The 20,123-nt window shown below is 44.0% G+C and overlaps 1 protein-coding gene across 2 annotated transcripts in view; it reads left to right on the plus strand.

Annotated features, from left to right (window-relative positions):
• Positions 1-18,794, plus strand: part of brd4 (bromodomain containing 4) — a 29,742-nt gene extending 10,948 nt beyond the window's left edge. For both annotated transcript variants that reach the window (XM_061699856.1, XM_061699855.1), the window contains exons 2-19: positions 3,789-4,200; positions 5,347-5,484; positions 5,583-5,718; positions 5,803-6,143; positions 7,126-7,509; positions 7,600-7,728; positions 8,862-9,092; positions 9,185-9,411; positions 10,478-10,803; positions 10,874-10,969; positions 11,118-11,489; positions 12,126-12,926; positions 13,005-13,111; positions 13,662-13,815; positions 13,898-14,028; positions 14,638-14,843; positions 15,377-15,665; positions 16,761-18,794. In XM_061699856.1, coding sequence (XP_061555840.1) covers positions 3,925-4,200; positions 5,347-5,484; positions 5,583-5,718; positions 5,803-6,143; positions 7,126-7,509; positions 7,600-7,728; positions 8,862-9,092; positions 9,185-9,411; positions 10,478-10,803; positions 10,874-10,969; positions 11,118-11,489; positions 12,126-12,926; positions 13,005-13,111; positions 13,662-13,815; positions 13,898-14,028; positions 14,638-14,843; positions 15,377-15,665; positions 16,761-16,829 — 4,413 coding nt within the window. In that variant the 5' untranslated portion in view covers positions 3,789-3,924 and the 3' untranslated portion in view covers positions 16,830-18,794. The remainder of the gene's footprint in view (positions 1-3,788; positions 4,201-5,346; positions 5,485-5,582; positions 5,719-5,802; positions 6,144-7,125; positions 7,510-7,599; positions 7,729-8,861; positions 9,093-9,184; positions 9,412-10,477; positions 10,804-10,873; positions 10,970-11,117; positions 11,490-12,125; positions 12,927-13,004; positions 13,112-13,661; positions 13,816-13,897; positions 14,029-14,637; positions 14,844-15,376; positions 15,666-16,760) is intronic.
• The last annotated feature ends 1,329 nt before the right edge of the window (positions 18,795-20,123 follow it).

Raw genomic sequence — 20,123 nt, forward strand, 5'->3', positions numbered from 1 at the left:
GCAAGTTTGTTTACACATTTCATTGTGAAAAGCTGGCACAGCGTGCGAGGACGCGTGTTGCTGATTTTAACGAGCGGTTGAGTACCATCTGGCAATATTTATTTGTATGATAAGAGTTTGGCATGCACGGCAACCGGAGTCAGCACATCTTGTTGTGGCTACAGTATTTTTTACGTTGTCCTTGTGGAGGTTTTCCTACAATTAGTTGTCTTTGATGCCCCAAAGTCAGCATAACCATTATAAACCCGTGTTTCAGGTTATTGTGAAACAGTTATGCCTTGATTTACGAGTAACCTGAATTGCGAGTTTTTGCAAGATACGAACTGTCGTTCGGCCATTTATTTGTGCTTTGATTTCCGAGCAAAAATCTGAGATGCGAGCGCTGTATGGAGGCAGTGAAGTCAGTTCACGTCACAACCAGCAGCAGTTTGGCAGATAGCGAATAATTCGTCAAGAAGGCTTCAAGCTGTTCCTTGCCACTACCAGTTGAGTTTTACTGTGAAATTAACCATGAAACAAAGAAATTGTGTATTTACAACAATATAACTTTGCCTTAAATCCGCTAGCTTAATGCTAACACAAAATAGGAAACACCATAGATGGGCTAACGAATAGCATCAGCGTCGTGGTGGATATGGATATTTGAACATGAACGGCGGAGCAAAATGTCTACGGATAATATAACAATACTCACAGGCACGTTCTTTATCCTCTGCAAAGAATGAGTCGTATTACTGCAGCTTACTGAGCAGCCGAGACGTCTCGATGTACATCCGTGTCTGAGATGGCCAAGGCGCCCACACCAGTAGGAGCAGCACAATGTCCATTGAATTGAGTACTATATTATAGAGTTCATTTTTCCTTTTAGAAAACAATTTTTTGGGGGGAGCGGCTAGAACAGCTAAATGGCATTTTTGTTTATTTCAAGAGGGAAAGATGATTTGAGATCCAAATGTTTTGCGTTACAAGCGTGGTCATGGGACAAATTAAACATGCACCACTGTAACACGTTTACCACCATCATGAGGATTCTTCTCTCCCAAAGGAAGCTTCAGACACATTTCAAAGACGACTGGATTTGCAATCTAGTACGGTAGAGAGCATTGCTCACCTTGCCCTTTGCCTTCTGCCCTACAGAGGTTGTTTGTTGAGTCACCATATCGCACGCGGATACTTTGGAATTAGTCGTTTGTTCACGGCTTGCTTGACGTATGAGAGCTCCCTTTCTATGAATTCATAATGTTTTGGCCCTTGACAGGTTTATATCACTGTAATGTAGTAACGTTGCTCCTGTATATTTCAACTACGTTTCCTCTTTGTGAGCCCAACCCAGTCTTTTTACACCTACTTACAGATGACTGATAAAAAATACATGTTTGTACAGCAATATGACAGCCACAAACAAACATAATGTTACATAATGTTTAGTTTGACCTGGCGTGACTTTTCCCTGTGTTGAAATGCATGTAAGCTCCACGTGACTCCAATTGGGTGCCGTCAGGCATCTTTCTCCCTTTGCACCTCTGGGCATTTGCTGAAGGTTTTGATTTACCACAGGTATGTTGTCTGGTTAGTCTTTGATCTGTGCAAGACAGTAAATCCAATCTTTCTGCTGCTTCAAGGTTCTACTGATAACCGGTTGGTAGTGTTTGTAAATCCAAGCAGAGCATTGCAGATGAGCCACATTTTTGTCTATGATTAAGCATTATTGGCATTATCTATGGAAAGAGGTTACACACGACATTATTTTTGCCCCCTTCCACTGCTCACTAGCTAATCTATGTTCTTCAACTAAAGCGATACAGTTTCGATCTTTACAGCATTCAAAGCATGAAAACGCTTTTTGACTGCGTACCTGTTCAGACGTGCAGTAGCCATTACGTACTGGTATCACGCGTGACCTCAAGTTAGTCAGATTCTCGGCTTTGTGTTTGAATGCCCAAAGGAGGCCCGACGCAGTGTCATGTGTTTGCACAAACTGCTTTCTTGTTCCCCATTAAGTGACTCATCAAGAATGGGATTACTCGCAGACAATAATGTTTAATCTTAAAGCCTTGTTGTGAAGATGGGTTCCGCTATATTGTTGTTGCTATATTGTTGTATGCGTCCCAACCACACTAGCGTTGTTCTATTTGTTTTGATGATGATGCGAAGACTTTGAAGGCGGCCAAGACATGAGCTGATGATAGTTGTAACTTTTGGACTTTTACTACCAACTACCAGTTCATCATTGCAAGCCATACATACATTCATATACATTTGGATGCCAATATTATTGTAACTCTTCTTGAAACATTTAAAAATAATACATATAAATTGTGTAGGCAATATATACAGTAAAATTTGTATTTCTGGTACTAGAGCAGGCCAATAACAGTTGTGTGCAATATGTTTTTACAGGTATTGGTATCGGTGCAGATACGGTCCATACTTGTGTTCGGACTCGTAAAAATGCTCTGATACTATGACTCCCAGTGTCAGCCTGTCATATACATACTATAATATTCTGTTCTCCCAGCGCATGTGGTGTGAAGTTTGGCCGATAGTTACCTGTTATATTGATACTTAAAAAAAGTTGGTGTTGGTGCATAAGTGGCTTAAAGTGGAAAAATAGGCTTTGTGGTACAAATATGATGGATCTTTTTATTGTTTTGAACCTGAAAGCAAAGCAGAATTACGCTCACACCTCGGTCAGACTACAAGAACAAATTTGGTCACAATAGTCGGCACTATGTCAGACTATTGCCATAAAATCTTGCCGTATCTCGGTTAAACACTAGCAACACTACACGACATATATTACGATATCACCCTATCCCTTCTTCTACGATCATCGAGCTACATACATCTTGTCAAATCAAACACTGTTGGGGAGGCCGGACAGGAAAATATGTCACAAAGGATAAAAACGTGCGGTGTCGCCACTGGGTGCTTGGGAGAGGTCTTTTTGGGCTGTTCATTTTTCAAGGCGAGCTTAAGTAATGTTCACTTATTTGTAATACCAGTTACAAGCAGGCAACATATCGTTATCAAACTAGGTTAGCAGTAACGTTTGTATCTAAACATGCCAGTGTTCTGTCGATTGATGCGCTAAAGCTTCGGTAAACATTGGTTGTTGGCATCGGCGAGCCGCACTACACGGAAGATATCCAAAAAAATCAAACATGTGAGACTTCTGTTTTGCGTCGTTGGGCTATCGTAGGACCAAATCGTTGGTCGTGGATTACGCTACAAGAAGTTTTGGCGTTCCCGACAAAATATTTGGGCCGATCTGAAAAATTGTGATAGCAAATCGGGCCAATAATGGGGCTCAAGTCCTGTAAGTATGATCCAGGCATAAAAAAGGGAAATTCTTGTATGGCAGCTATTTTAAGACATAACATTATATATACAGGTCCTGTGGGTATTCAGTGTCAAATATTGCACAATTTTACTTTGTGCGCTTTATATGTTTGCTTGATGATTTAACCTCGGACTTCTATTCAGCTTGCTGCGGGGTGTTCCCCAAGGATTGGTGACTATGACTGTACATATACATCCCCTGTATTCTGTATCACAAATCCATAATTATGGTCTGCTTTGCTACAGTTAAAAAACAAACAAACAAAAAAACAGCAGGTATTGATCGTCTGGTAGTCTAGTCAGACAAAAGGGCTGCATACTGTAAGTGCTCTTCTCTACCATTGGGTCCGTTAATGACATTTGTTGCAGATTGTGAAAATGGCAACTTAAACTGAAATACTGGCGAGTGTTTAAAATGCACATCTGGCCTCTTTTCTTCCCCCCAGAGAGTCCAGCGAGGAGTGCAATGGGATCAGTGGTGCTCTGTCAGTGGAGTCTGTGCCGGGGCCAAGATTGAACTGGTGCACTGCCAACACCGCTCCCCCTGCCCTCGCTCCAGCCCCCGCACCGGGGCCCGAGCCCATGCCCAACCCAGTCAGAATGGGGGACGGCCTGGACGCAGCGCAGATGTCAGGCAGCAGCAGCAGCAGCAGCGGCAGCGGCAGTGGCGGCGGCAGCCAGGGGCAGCCCCAGACAGTTGGCAACCCTGCGCCCCCGGAATACGTCAACCTTGACAGGCCCAAGCGCCAGACCAATCAGCTGCAGTACCTGCTCAAGGTGGTAATCAAGTCCCTGTGGAAGCACCAGTTCGCCTGGCCCTTCCATTCACCAGTGGATTCAGTCAAACTCAATCTACCCGTAAGTCATGTCTTTTTTCTGTTTTTGAATGCACACATAGAAGCATAACACATTTTCTATGCATTTTATTTCTTGCATGCTTATACTTTCCAGCCTGGGTTTTAATAACGCTCTGCAAATAAAGCAACGTAATCTACCACATATTTGCGGTTCATTCTTCACAAATTCACATACACGTTTTTTTTTGTCTGTGCAACCTATGCCAGCTCTTTGCAAAAAAAAAAAAAAATCACTTATTTGAGTTTTTAGCTTTCTGAAAAGCCCAAAGCCTTGTCTAAATAGGAAAGTAGTGCTGTAATTGGTGTTAAGGAAGTATGTTGAAGTAATACATCTCTACTGAGAGACAACATTTGTATCTTGGGGAGGAGCTAAGTTTAGCCTGGGTTGTTAGTGGAAATTAGAGAGTATTGGCCACGTGTGTATGTAAACTGCTAGTTGTGATATATCCATCCATCCATCCATTTTTTGAGCCGTTTATCCTCACTAGGGTCGCGGGGCATGTTGGCGCCTATCCCAGCTGTCATCGGGCAGGAGGCGGGGTACACCCTGAACTGGTTGCCAGCCAATCGCAGGGCACATACAAACAGACAACCATTCAGCACTCACAGTCATGCCTACGGGCAATTTAGAGTCTCCAATTATTGCACGTTTTTGGGATGTGGGAGGAAACCGGAGTGCCCGGAGAAAACCCACGCAGGCACGGGGAGAACATGCAAACTCCACACAGGCGGGGCCGGGGATTGAACCCGGGTCCTCAGAACTGTGAGGCTGACGCTCTAACCAGTGGGCCACCGTGCCGCCAGTTGTGATATAGTTACAGTTTAAACTATTAGTATAGGCAATTACAAAAAGAAACTTTAGTTGGCATCAATTGCGCTTGGGGCTGCGGGAGATTATTGTACACTGATTTTGCCTCACTGTACCAGGAACATCTTTTAACATCTTTTAACTTTACCAGCTTAGTCATTTCACTTCACCCTTACTAAAACACTTTTTTGATGAATTTTCTGCAATGATGATGTCATAAGGCCCTTACATGATTGGTCAGGGAAGTGTCATTTGCTTCTGCTTATCTTGGTGACATAAATGAAAGACCACTAGATATCTGATTCTGAACAACAACTTGTATAATGATCTGTTTTGCAGGACTACTACACTATAATAAAAGGTCCTATGGACATGGGAACAATCAAGAAAAGGCTTGAAAACAGCTACTACTGGAATGCCCAAGAATGTATCCAAGACTTCAACAAGATGTTTACCAACTGCTACATGTACAATAAGGTATTACTGTGACGCTGTTGCCAATTAGGTGAAGAGTACAGCGCAAATACAGAAGCTGATGAGTCTTCATAGTGCCCCATGTTTGTCTGTCACTCCAGCCTTCAGACGACATAGTCTTAATGGCGAAGGCTCTAGAGAAGGCTTTCCTCCAAAAGGTCGCCGACATGCCTCAGGAAGAGATTGAGATTGCGGTCATGACAGGGAAGGGCCGGGGCCGAGGTCGGAGAGACGCCGGTACGTGCTTTTAAACCCATGTCATAATCACGTGTTGTCCTGTCGTTTGTCCTCTGCGAGACTATTTCTGTATCCATTATCCAGGTCTCAGCTTGAAACCAGGGGCTATAATCGACCCTTCGTCCACAACTCCTCAAACGCGAGGCCTGTCGAACCTCTCGGCGGCACCTCAGACGAGAGGACCGGCGCAGGGCCCGCCTTCACTACCTCCTCAGCCTTTAATGCAGGCCCTCCCGTCCCACATTCCCCCGACGTTACCAGGCCACGCGGCACAGCTTGGCGCGCCCTACTCTTTGGGCCAATTGGATTGCACTCTTCAAGTTCCCATGATGACCTCCGTGCCTCCGCCTGCTCAGACCTCCCTTCCCCCAGCATCCATCCAGAGCACTGCCCCCATGCTGCAAAACCCTATCACCATGACCAAAGTGAGTGTACGATTGACATGGGGGAATCATTAACTTTATTTAATAGCTTAATCTCGCCGACATCAATATGTTTTGCAACAGAGAGGTCAAAATTAAGCAAAATAAATACGAGCAGAGGTTAGGCACACTAGAGATCTGCACAAGGCCACAGACAAATATGTTCAGACAGAGGCCCTGCATTATTATACAATACAGCGAACCCCTCTTTACTGTGGAGGATGAATTCCAGACCCAACCCGCAATAGGTGAAAATCTGCGATATGGAGACTTGAACACATTGGAAACGTATTTGAACGCAACAACGTCTGTTGCAAACATAAAATGTACTGTACAGTATTGATAAGTCCTATGTGCTATGAATATACCTAAATGGCAGTAATGCCTAAGATACGGCATTCGGGGTCCATCACGTGCTTTTCAGCTGATCGAGGTCGGGTGAAAAAGATCAGTTTGATTCATTTTCTGACGTTTTAAATGTCACAAAGTGACAAAATAGTACTGAGGTACAACGATCTTGCCAAAATAAATAGTAATAGCTTCATTTTATATTAAACAATATAACTTTTCAGTGTTAGCACCCCAAGGAATGTTTTTATAATACCATACAGAAAGAAATAAACACATTCACTTTTATTTACAAATCTGTACCTGAACGCAGCTCATGGAGCTGTTTCATGACTGCTAGTGTAAACAAAAATGGCGGCTGCACTGAACAGCAAGCCAGCAATAATAACACGACAAATGGATGAAAAATGACATAGAACCAAACAAAATACGATGAAACTGAAAGATATGCATGGAGTTTCATCAGCACAACACACGCACCACTGCAAATGAGCTCAAAAAAGTACATTTCCGTCTGCAAAATGTCATTTTAAAGGTGATAGATCAGTGTCAGTCAGTTAAGGAAAGTTATTCAACTGTATGGTAATAGTTTCTCAGGCACCAATTTCCCTCCTTTGTTGCATTTGTTACAATCCAGCAAAGAAAGAGCCAGAAAAGAAAAGCAGACACTACAACACCCACGGCTAACGACCAGCTCAGCGAGTCTTCCCCGGCCGAGTCCAAGTCGGGGAAGACTCTGCCCAGGCGGGAGAGCACCCGCCCCACCAAAATGATCAAGAAGGAGGCGCCGGACTCGCAGCATCAAGTAGCGATGGGCACGGGACACGGCGGCCCAAGTAGCGGCCATAGCCCCGTCCCGCAAGATCAACTGGGATACTGTTTAAGTCTGGTCAGGGAGATGTTGTCCAAGAAACACACGACGTACGCCTGGCCCTTCTACAAGCCCGTCGACGTGGCCGCGCTGGGTCTGCACGATTATCACGACATTATCAAACATCCCATGGACCTAAGCACCATTAAGGTGTGTTCCAGGCCAGAATAGATTCTGCTTGTGCACCGCATGTGACAGTCAGAGTAATTTATTTCCTGGAGTGTTTTTCCTTATTCATAGGCAAAGCTGGAGAACAGGCAATACCGGGATCCACAGGAATTTGCTGCCGATGTGCGGTTAATGTTTTCCAACTGCTATAAATATAACCCACCTGACCACGAGGTGGTGGCTATGGCACGCAAGCTGCAGGTAAACCTTCGATTTTGTTAATGCTGTGTCAGGGTTATTAAATATTTCATCTTTTTTTTTTCGATTTCATTACTAGAATTTTAGCAGCTGTTTTGAATGCCGCTTAAAACTATACTGATATGGGTTGTTTATCGCGAATAGAATCTTTGTAAAGCCGCATTTCCACTGGGGCTCGTACTCGCCCTCTAAATCCCGATTCGTTGTTTGTGTTGACAGAAACCAAATGACGTCCGAATCAGAATCGAATCGTTACTCCTTGTCCTATTCCGAAATAAAGAGACGTACGGTTGGTTTTGCGGCCTTCTCTGTGCAAGAAAATGCGTCAAACCTCGCTGGCTGTGACCAGTGTGTGCCTGCTTTCTGGCTAGCTCTCGTCGTATGCCACGCTGTGTTAGATCTCGCACAATTTTCTCCCGTTCATTCTGATGCGGTCTCTTTCTGCCATAAACGTCCCAGCAGCTCCTCTGGCTCGGCTATCGGATGCCTCTTTACAGCCTCTAGTTGCTAGTTGCATCCATGATCAACTGCACGAACGAACTACAGCTCTGCACATGCGCAGTAAGTCAAAATGGCGTTGGCCATAAGCGCAGGCTCCAAATGCAGGTAAACCTTCGATTTAACGAAGTCAAAATGGCGCTGGCCATAAGCGCAGGCTCCAAATCATGAAATATTTTATCTGATTTGATGATCGTTTTTTTCATGCCCCTCGAATAGTTGTGCACAGCCCCTCTGTTCAGTGCGCCCCCTAATGGTTAGGAATGATCTTGCTTGTGTGATCACCGCAGGATGTGTAAGCCGGATGGTGATAGCTGACACCACGGCAGTGTTAAATTCCTTAAATCGGTGGGACGCCACAACATAAACAAGGAATAACAGTGGAGGAAATTCGGCATTTTGGGGTTTATGTTCCTTGCGCATCACTCTTTGTCATCGTAGTTTTTTAACTCCAGATATTTCTTTTTCATTCATTCGCTTTATAACTTTTAACAGTTACTGTCTAGATTAGATGTAACAGGGTTTAAACAGCCCGTAAACATTTGTTCTGAATAGAACTCCTGTTGTAGCTAAAAGAACAGAAATATGATCTGCTTGTTGACCTTTCTGACCCTTTTGTGTTCTCGTCATTTTAATAGGATGTATTTGAGATGCGCTTTGCCAAGATGCCCGATGAGCCGGAGACCAAGGCTCTTGCCTCCGTCCCGGCTCCTCCGCTCCACCACCCTGCCCCGGTGAAACCCCAGCCTCCGATGGCTCACGTCGCCTCCTCCTCCGACAGCTCCAGCGATTCCTCCTCAGAGTCCGAATCTTCGACCGACGACTCCGAGGAGGAGCGAGCTCAGCGGTTGGCAGAGCTCCAGGAACAGGTCAGTGTGAAACGGGGGAAACTTCGGCTTTCGATTAAATTACAACGCAGTCCTTGCTTGTGATAAGAAAGTAGTCCCTTGTCTCGGTGTAGCTGAAGGCTGTCCACGAGCAGCTGGCTGCGCTTTCCCAGCCGCAAGCCAGCAAACCAAAGAGAAAAGAGAAGGAAAAGAAGGAGAAGAAGAAAGACAAACACAAGAAGAAAGTTGGCATGGCCAGCCTTGTTGACGAGATCCAGGATACGACACCTGTTGCCCAGCTGTCTAAAAGGACCAAGACCAGTACAAATAACAACAAAGAGCTTCCCAAGAAGAAGTCCAGGTGGGTCCATTTGGTCCTCTATTCACAGACAGACGGCGTATGTAAAGAGTTTATAGCAATAAACTTTGCTATAAACTCTTTACATAGACGGAAGAAAGTACAGTGGTGCCTTGACCTACAAGTTTAATTTGTTCCGTGACCACGCTCAACTCAAAACACTTGTATTTCAAATCATCTTTCCCCATGAAAATTAATGGAAAGGACATTCATCCGGTCCAACCCCACAATAAGCATGTGTTTTGAATAAGAAAAATAGCACTCTACACTGCTTTACTTTCTGAATAAGACAGTAATAATTACGTAGAATGTGAAGAATGAAACAGTTTGGGCATCATTATTTCATCCTTTAATGCCCATTGACATTGTTCTCCCTTTGGTGTATGCATGTTGGCCACCAGGGGGCAGGCAAATCCAGACACATAATACATGAACAGTTTAACTACTGACTACTGACATAACTACTGACTCAATAAACTGCAATAATATTGGTCATTTTTCACAGAAGATAAAGAATGTATGCCTATGACTATAGCTATATTGTCTGCCTACAAGTGTTGCTGCCCCATTCGTGTTCAAATATCATTTGCTCAACATGGATGTTAGTTTTGTTAGCCCATTTGGCATTGTGAGCTAGCAGACGTTGTAAGTTACCAGAATCAGAATCATCTTTATTTGCCAAGTATGTCCAAAAAACACGCAAGGAATTTGTCTCTGGTAGTTTGGTTTGGCACCGCATCCACTTGGAATTCAGTCAAGCAATCACTTTGCCACTTTTTTGAATCATGTTTATGTGTTCACTGTTCACTTTCTGCTGCATGTTGTGAAGTTTGCTGCTACCATCTAGCACTAGCACACACACAAAAAACTGTGTGACGCCTTGCATCCCGAAAGTGGAGGTACCACTATAAATGAATATTATTGCATGAGGTAAGGTCATCCGTATTTGTCCCATTTTTGCAAATTGTCTTCCTTGCGTTTGTCTGCTGTTGACTATTTATATTCCTTGGATCCCAGTTTCTTGAGGGCTGTTGCTTAACATGCATATGCATCTGTGTTGTATTCATAGTAAAAAAGAGGTGATGAAAAACAACCAACCCCCAAACCTTCCACCTGTTCTCGGTCTGGAAGATGACCTGGCGGGTTCGTCGGCTTCATCGGACAAGTGCAAGCCCATGACGTACGAAGAGAAGAGACAACTAAGTCTGGACATCAATAAGCTTCCTGGTGACAAACTGGGCCGCGTAGTCCACATCATCCAGTCGAGAGAGCCCTCGCTCAAGAACTCCAACCCCGATGAGATCGAGATTGACTTTGAAACGCTCAAGCCTTCCACTCTGCGAGAGCTGGAGCGATATGTGTCCACGTGCCTTCGCAAGAAAAAGAAGGGTGGAGGTCAGCTTTAGTCGCATCTCATGACAAAGTGGCATTCTGATGTTGAGGTTTACACATGATTGTTTTGCAGCTGAGAAGTCTATGGAGTCCATGGTCACCGCCAAAAAGATTGGATCTTCTTCAGGCAGCAGTGGATCCAGTTCAGATAGCGAAACTGAGGCTCCGGGTATGTCCCTTTTTGGTTGAGCCAATAAAAATCCTTTTACTGCCATTGGTCAAGGGCAGTGAATGTTAGAAATATCCATGTTAACTGGGAGGGCTGGCAGTGAATAGGTTTTCAACAAATCTCAAACACAATTTCTTCATTCTTTCAGGGATGATAAAACCGCAAAAGAAGAAGGTCCAATCTCTGAAGGAGGGGAAGAAAATGCATCATCACGTACAGGGTGCCCCCACTCAGCCTGCGCTTCATCCGCCAGCGGCAACTTTTCAGCCTCAGATGAAGCAGCAGCAAGCCCCTCCTGTGGACTACATGGCTCCTCCCGTAACCGCCCTGGAGTCTTCGCAGATGTTGGAGAACAGCTTTGAGTCTTTGCCGTCGTTCGGCCAGCCCCTCATGCATCTTTCCCACCACACGGGAAACTCCTCGTCACCTGCACCGCCTCAGCTCTGCGCCAACTCCGCTGGCCCAGTGTCCCCTGAGACGCACCCCTTCCTCAACCAACATCCTATTCTCTCCTCTCCAGGTAGGGTTTAATTACAGGAACAACAAAAACATAGATATATAAAAGATTTTTTGAAAACCATTCAAACTGTTTGACTGTTTTGTTTCAGTCCACACGTGTCCCATTTGGTCCATAACATGCACAACTCTTTAAAAAAATATATGTATATTTTTATGTTTTTTTCCTTTGCCAATGAAGCAAAGCTAAAATGGTGACGCGGACACGGCGATACAGTAGCCAATCATATTGCGTTGCATCTTGTGTTGGAGAGAAGAGATACCGTCTCTGTAGAAATAGTAGGTTGACCGTGGTACCATAGCATCTTTATCGCTCCAACGCATCCTGTTTGATTCATTTCAAATCCATTGTGGTGGTGTTTGGAGCCACAGAAGATGAGAAATGTGTCCATGTTCCAAGATTTATCGATTTGACTGGAAGCATGCATCAATGCCATGAGAAACATAGAGATCAAGTTTATGGAGTGAACTGAGCTCATTCACACATCATCAGTTAAAACAGAAAATCTGTAAATCAGTCAAATTTAAGTGACTGAAATTTGAGCCAGAATTGGCAGTTGTTGTTGTTTTTTAAATGATGCCAAAGAAATGTGGTGAAGGCCCTGTATATTAACGGTACGTTTTGTTTCTTGTCATTTAGCCTTGCACAGTTCCATGCCTCAGCAGCCGTCTCGACCCAGTCACAAGGCAGCACCTCTTCATCCCAAACTTTCCCAGCAGCAGCCAGCGCCTCCCCAGCAGCAGCAGCAGCAGCCAGTGTTGCGGCAGCCAACTTTGCAGCAACATCCGCCGCAGCATCAGCAGCCGCTCCAGCAGCCCCAGTCGGCGCCTCCGCCGCATCAGCTCCCCCCGCAGATCCTTCACCCTCCTCAGCCCATGCACCAGAGGCCCCTGTCCCCGCCGACACTCACGCCGCAGGGCTTACTGTCTTCCCAGCCTCCCCAGATGCTGCTCGAGGACGACGAAGAGTCGGCCTCCGCGGCGCCCCTGAACCAAGTGCAATTGTACCTGCAGCAGTTCCAACAAGCCCGTCAGCCCCAGCAGTCAATGCAGTCGCTCCAGGCGCAGGCTCGTCAGCAGCAGCAGCAGCAGCAAGCGGGACAGGAGTCGCTGCTCCAGTCAGTCCAGGGCCAACCTCAGCTCTCTTCCCAAGCCACGTTGCCCGCTCCCCAGCTTCCGCTTCAGGCGCGGGCTCCGGCGGCCCCGCCGCACCAAGCCCCACCCCAACAGATGTCCCTCCACCAGAGCCGCCACCTGCCGCACGGTCAGCCGCAGCCTCAGCAGCAACAGCAGCTGAGCTACCAGCAGGTTTCCACGCTCGTCGGCCAGCCGCAGGGGCCTCCGCACAAGGTGGCCGCGCCCAGCAACAAAGCACAGCAGATCATCCAGCCCCCGGAGGAGCTGTCCCCTCGGCCGCCCAAGCCTGACCATTTCATTGCCGGTGAGTGTGGAGGCGGAAAACGAGACAATGTGCCCACGTTGGCTGGTGAGATTTATCGTTTCTTTGTGTGGACGACAGGTCACTTGAGGGATAACCCATCCCCTCTCATGATGCATTCCCCACAACTTCCTCCGTACCCTCCCGTGTCCCAAAAGTCTCCGCCCCACAATATGCAGCCCAAAAAGGTGAGCAGTCGTTTATCTAGAAGTTAATCTAACTTTCCTGAGTTAAAGGAGACATGTTATGCACTTCCCTAATGTTTTGTGAACTTGTTTGTGACATGCTGTCATCAAAATACCCCAAGGACAGGGTTCCTACGCAAGAATGGAAAAGTATGAAATTTGGAAACTGTGGAAAATGGAAACTATTGTATTGAAAATATTCATGTTTCCAAGACTGTTACAACAGATTACAGTATGCGCTGCTGTGCCTAAAAAATTCTGCATTTCAGCCTACAAGAACTCCACTCCGTAGTGTTTCATCAGTGTAAACAAAGTTAGTTAATGTAAGACCACTGTGGTTGAATTTGCCGTAATTTATGTTTAAAAGATTTAATTTGTTTCAGTTAGTTATATTGTACTTATGTACTACTTACTCTTAAACAAGGGATTATTTGGATAATATTCTAAAAACAAAGAACAGTATTGTGAAGTAAAAAAACTGTTGGCTGCTGTGCTCGCCCGTGTTGAAACGGAAAGCAAATAGATGACCGAGGCTGTTGTGCTTGTAATGCAGCAAAGGGCCGCTGCGAATCAAGGAGTGCTCAAAGAGGAGAAACTTTCTCTTTCGCCAGCGATAAGAGGAGAGCCTTTCAACCCCGCCGTGAGGCCGGAGCATCACAAGCATCCCGACAGCAAGCCCACTCAGCCAGGCCTCGTCGGCCAACAGAGTAAGACTTGCCCCGCCCCCGCCCCCCTCTTCCTTGAAAATGACGCACATTTATTAAGTGAGGTCCTGCTCGTGTTGCTTAGATGTGAAGTCTATGGACAGCTCTCGGCCTGTCGTCCGCTCCTCTGAGCCCAGCGGACCGCCGCCCTCCCTGCAAGACAAGGACAAGGACAAGTTCAAGCAGGAGTCCAAGGCATCCGCTGCACCCAAAAAGGTACATAACCGTTGCATGTTTCCCCCCCCCCAAAAAAAATAGACCTTTTCTATGATGTCACACATACTTCCAGGTGACAGAAGTTCACGTGAGGTCAGTTGTTGGTTCACAGCGAGACAGAACGCCGGCCACGGTTCACATTTCCACGGGTAGATTCAAAAATAGACGTGGAAATTCAGAAATAGTTTGTGATTATTGCGGGTACCGGCTAGTTAATTACTTTTCTGTGGAATGGATAGTGAGCTGCATCGCTGCTGCTAGCTAGCAGGCTTGCCATTATCGTTTTGCTAAAACAGTCAAAGATAACCAAACCGAACATTTTATAGACATAATAGTGAGAAAATGTCTTCTACAAACTTCATGGTGGAGGTTTGATTTGCACTCTGTCCCTTTACAAGTAACTAGTCTTGCTATCTTGTCTGTACAAGTATTTAAAAAAAAAAAAGACAAAAAAAAATATTTTGGGAGTATCCGGTGAGACAACTCCAAACACGTTTTTATCCTTTTCAGTTGATGTCAGCGGTAGTCACTTGCGTTCTGCCGCCCTTGTGCCAATTGTCGAACTATTATGAAACACGTCGACTCAGTATCCTTGCCTTCTTCTGGCAGGATGTGAAACTGAAGAACATGGGTTCGTGGGCCAGCCTGGCCCAGAAGTCCACATCGACGCCGATGTCCGCTGTCAAGTCCTCCAGCGACAGCTTCGAGCAGTTCCGCCGGGCCGCCCGCGAGAAGGAGGAGCGGGAGAAGGCCCTAAAGGCGCAAGCCGAGCAGGCGGAAAAAGACCGCATGCGGCGAGAGCTCGACAAACTACGGCAAGTACCGAAGGACAACCGCATTTAGCGTTTGCATCGCAGGCTAAACGCATCCTGATTTTCAACTTCTTAACCCATTTTTAAATGTGAGGGACCCCACACGGGCCAAGGAAAAAAATGGACGTGTACTTCTGCTCTTATAGTGTGTGACGTACACCACAGCACACCACAAACACAACGATATGATGTGTGACGTGGAGGATTTGCGATTGCAAATAGTGATATGAGCGCAACACAAGTGGTCAGTGCAATTAACAACAAAGTATTCAGGGAATTCAAGGGGTTGTTTTCCCTCTAAATTTGAGCCTTAAAATTAGTACATTTTCAATGGATGAGCCAATAAATGTAAACCTAAAAATTTAAATATAGTCACTTAATACTTTTAGCTAGCTTAATGCTAACATATAATACAAAACGACATAGACAGGCTAAAGGAAATATTGCGGTGATGATAAACTTTACAGCAACTGCTACTTTAACAGTGAACGCAATATAGTACACATATAAACCTTTCTCGGTGGTGAATGTTCCAGAGGTCGGGATGACGACGACGTCCTGGAGACGAGCAGGCGGGTGCACGAGGAACCGCGCAGACGTCCCGAGCAGCAGCAGCAGCAGCAACACATCCAAGTGCCCCCACATCAGCCCGAGCCTCAGCCAGCTGCGATCCAAACGTCGCCGCAGCAGCAGCAGCCGCCGCCGCCGCCGCCGCCGCCGCCGCAGCCCCCCACGCCGCCGCAGCCCGCCGCCGTGCACAGCCCGCTCGACCAGCAGAGGGAGCTGGCGCGCCGGCGGGAGCAGGAGAGGAGGCGGCGAGAAGCGGTAAGAGTCGTGTCCCAAAATATAGAATTGCATTTGTATTCATTTCGGAATCTGTTTCCCCCCCCCCAATTGTTCCCTTGTTGGCATTTTTGTGTAAGACTGCGCTGTTTATAAATGTGTTTAGCATTATTTATTCATTCATGCTCCTCTTGTGATTGGCTAAAATGGCCGTAGTCAGAGATTTGTCAGGCCCAACAGCTGCTTTTTAGAATAAGTTTAATAATTTTAGGAGAGAAAAAAGTTTATTTGTACAGTATTAACATTTATTGTCACCTTTATTCAGATAACATTGCAACTTTATTTTTGTATTACTACTTTTATCATATTGCTTTTTACCCATAAGAGGACTTGAGTCTCATACCGTTACTATTTTTTTGGCCCTTTTTTTTCTCCTATCGTGACAAATTAGTTTTTGTCATATTATAGCGTTATTCTTGAAGCGTTACTACTTTTTTGTTGGGATATTAGGACTTTGGTCTCGTAGCTGTACAAACTTTTTTTTCTCGTAGTATTACAACTATACTTGTAACTTTCCGAAATCTTGATATTACAACTTAATACTCTAACTTTACTTTTTTATAAATCTTATTACGATTCTATTCTCGTAACTTGACACAAAAAAATTTCCATGAAGATTTACTACTTTTTTGTATTATTAGGATTTTATTTTTGTAGATTCACTACATTTTTCTCATAAGATTAGGACTTTCTTTTTAAAATTGATTATTGTAACTTGACTGAATTTCTTCATACTATTACGACTTAAGTGTCACCATTTAAAAAAAAAAATTCTGTCGTATTATTACACCTTTATTCCAATGACTTTACAATTTTTTTTCTCGTGATATTACATTATACTCTTAACTTTACTCCTTTTTATCCTAATATTTCAACCTTTTTGTGTGCGTTTATTGTTACAAAGCATAATGTAGGTCATTTTGCTTTGTGACCTGTGTTACAAAGGAATATTACGTAACAAGAAATGATTCAACTATTTCTCTGTCCACATGAGGAACTCTGATCTCTCTGGAAATAATGAAAATAATAATAATAATAGTAATGATTGTTCTTATTGTTTGTTCTGTGTCTCCTCAGATGGCGGCAACGATTGACATGAATTTCCAAAGTGACTTAATGGCGATCTTTGAAGAGAACATCTTCTGAGGAGCCGACAAAGGAGGAAGGGTGGAAACTAACTGCAAAAAAAAACAACAAAAAAAGACAAAAGGCCCCCGCCCCACCCACCCAACGGGGGGATGACTTTTTGAGGGACGACTAAAGCGAGTGCCACATCATCATCATCACCTCCTCTTGGGAAGTGGATGCCATTTTGGCACTCTTTGCCTTTTTGTCTCCTCCCTCTTGGGGTGGGTTGGGGGGGGGGGTCGTAACGACAACAATAATTTGAACTCGAAGCTCTGATGATTTACTGACACAAGACTTGAGCGCGCTTGTTTCTGGAACTGAAGTGGAGAACAAGACTTGCTCCCTTTTTTTTTTTAATGTTTTGTTTCTTGTATGTGAACACATGAAATGGTCCGGGGTGGGGGTGGGGGGGTTTCCCACACTGTAAATCATGTCTATTTCTCTATAGAGAAGGTACACTTTGCCTTACACATCTCTCTTTAAGACCATGAGGTTCTGTGGCCTGCACACACGCGTTGGAAAATGACATTTAATACAGCTACAACACGTAGGGGCAGTCACCCTCTTAGTATCTACTGTAAAGTATTTTCTTATACTACAATAACTCTTTATTTAGGAGCTTTTATTTCTACTTTTCTTTACCGACACACTCCACACAAACACACACATATCTATGCCAAACAACCTTTTATGCTCTGTCCTACATCACGTCATAGCAAGCCAGTTTGAAAATAAATAAAGTAAGATATATGCATTATCATAGCTCCAGCAAGTATTGAATTAACGGACGGTTGAAGTCGTATTTTGAAATCCCCGACGGGACGCGGAGGTCCAGCGATGGTATTGTCATTGTTACAATGGTTTCACTACAGAACAAAAAAGCTCGCTCGCGCCGCTATCCTTGAACTCCGTATCGGCAGTCACACTACTGGATTCAAATCTTGACACATCCTCCAATATAGAAGTTCAAAAAAAAAAAAAAGACCGAAGAGTTCATCTTTAGTTCTTTTTAATGGACATGACTTCTTTGAGACGTCGTCGTCTCTTCTGGTGTTTGTTTTTCTCCAGTGCCTGTATTATTATTATTATTATTATTATTATAATTGCCCGTAGGTGTGCATGTGAGTGCGAAAGGTTGTTTGTTTGCATGTGCCCTGCGATTGGCTGGCAACCGGTTCAGGGTGTACCCGGCCTCCTGCCCGACGATAGCTGGGGTGGGCTCCAGCGCGCCCGCGACCCTAGTGAGTAGAAGCGGCTCGGAAAATGGATGGATGGATTATTATTGTTATTATTGTCTTGCAATTCTCCTTTTGGCTTATGTTACACTTGGAGGGGGGCAGAACTAGAAAAAGTGTAATATTTGAACAGGGGTGGTGTGAATGTTGTTGTTTTTTTTTTTTTTTTTTGTCTGTTTATGAATGATTTTGTGTATACAAGAGAGAGGGGGGACAGTTTTCTATTTGACCCGACCTCGGGGGTTTTAAATGTGTTTTTAGCTGGACTTGTAAACAAGCGCGCTGTCATTTTAGTCTCAGCGTGGACACATTTGGCTTTGGATTCTGCTCGCGTGTGATTGTGTACATTTAAATGGCTGCGGGATTGTGTGTGTGTGTGTGTATTCTTTTTTTTTTAAGATGTTCGCGTTCTATTCAAGACAATAAACAGTACTTCAGGAGAATTATTATTATTATTTTTTTTTTTCCTCTGTGCTTAAGTCAACTTGTATGAATCCCCACGAACTCCACAGTATATGAATATATATTACGTTTGGCTTTGAAAGGATAAACAACTGAAGTCCTTCTTGGCTCTCTCTCTCTCTCTCTCTCTCTCTCTCTCTCTCTCTCTCGCTCTCCTCTTTTTCACAAGAAATGTCGTGCCATGTGTTAAACGGAGAATGTGCTGACTGACTCAGCCCCAAGAGTTTGCTTTATTCAGGTATCTTATTTTGTTACATGCGTTGAGCTTTTATGGAGGAGGGGAGGGGGGGGGGTGGGGTTGTTCACAAACAATGTCCTCAATTTATTGTTTGCTATGATGTGAGTGGTCTATCGAGATCTCTTGACTCAGTCTGTTCTGATCATTGAATAAACTCATCTCTTTTATAGAAAACAATTAAAAAAATAAATAAACAAAAATCCGTCTCTTGGATTTGTCTAAGATTAACACGTGTACAACTTACACTTTGGAAATTAAGCAAGCTGCAGTTGAGTGATTATTCAGTTAGAATGAATTGCACACAATAGTTACAATACTTGCATGAATGTAAAACATTTGTCTTGGATTCTAATTTCAAACATTTTTTCATTTGGCCACAGGATATGAATGATTTTTTTTTCTAAAATACTTCAAGCTACAATAAACATTACAGCGAAATTTGACCATAATACTTGCAGGTATCAACATAGGATAGTAATACGTTTTCGAATTATTTTCGTGAAGTAGAATATTCACATCGTTTGTTTTTTGTTTTTTTTTGTTTTTTTAAGTGCTTTTGACCCACGTTAACGAACACTTCAAAGTGAATGAAAATGTATTATAAAAGGACAAGGAATTAACAATGTCGCAAATTATCTCAGGATTCCAACACATTTGGAATTTCTTTTTCCGGACTTCTCTGTAAAATATTCAAATAATTGGTGACATTTGAGTGGATGTGTATCATTCTGATTCTTTGTATTCCATCTTGTCGCCAAATAATTTCCAAAAGATTATATAGCTTGCTAAAGTAGCTCACGCAAATGAAGAGCAAACCCAGATGACAAGACGGCTTTTGCTATGACTCACAATTGCCGCAACCGCCATGTTGGACTTGTCCAAACATTTTGCACAAAGTCTGCATTCAGTTAAATCGGTTTTGAAACACTATTTTGGAACCCTAACCCTATTTTTAAACCCTACCCGATTTGAAACTCTACTCTGAAACTCTAACCCCGTTTAAAATCCTAATTTGAAACCATAACTCTGTTTTGGAACCCTAATTTGAAACCCTAACCCAGTTTTGAAAACCTAACCCCGTTTTGAAACCTTAATTTGAAATGCTAACCCTGTTTTGAAACCCTAATTTGGAACCCGAACCCTGTTTTGAATCCGTACTTTGAAATCCTAACCCTGTTTTGAAACCCAAATTTGAAACCCTAACCCTGTTTGGAAACCCTACTCTGAAACCCTAACTGTTTTGAAACCCCAATTTAAAATCCTAAACCTGTTTTGAAACCGTACTTTGAAAACCTAACCCTGTTTTGAAACCCAAATTTGAAACCCTAACCCTGTTTTGAAACCCTACTCTGAAACCCTAACTGTTTTGAAACCCTA

This window comes from Phycodurus eques, chromosome 16 (assembly GCF_024500275.1).
Source record: "Phycodurus eques isolate BA_2022a chromosome 16, UOR_Pequ_1.1, whole genome shotgun sequence".
Lineage (NCBI taxonomy): Eukaryota > Metazoa > Chordata > Actinopteri > Syngnathiformes > Syngnathidae > Phycodurus > Phycodurus eques.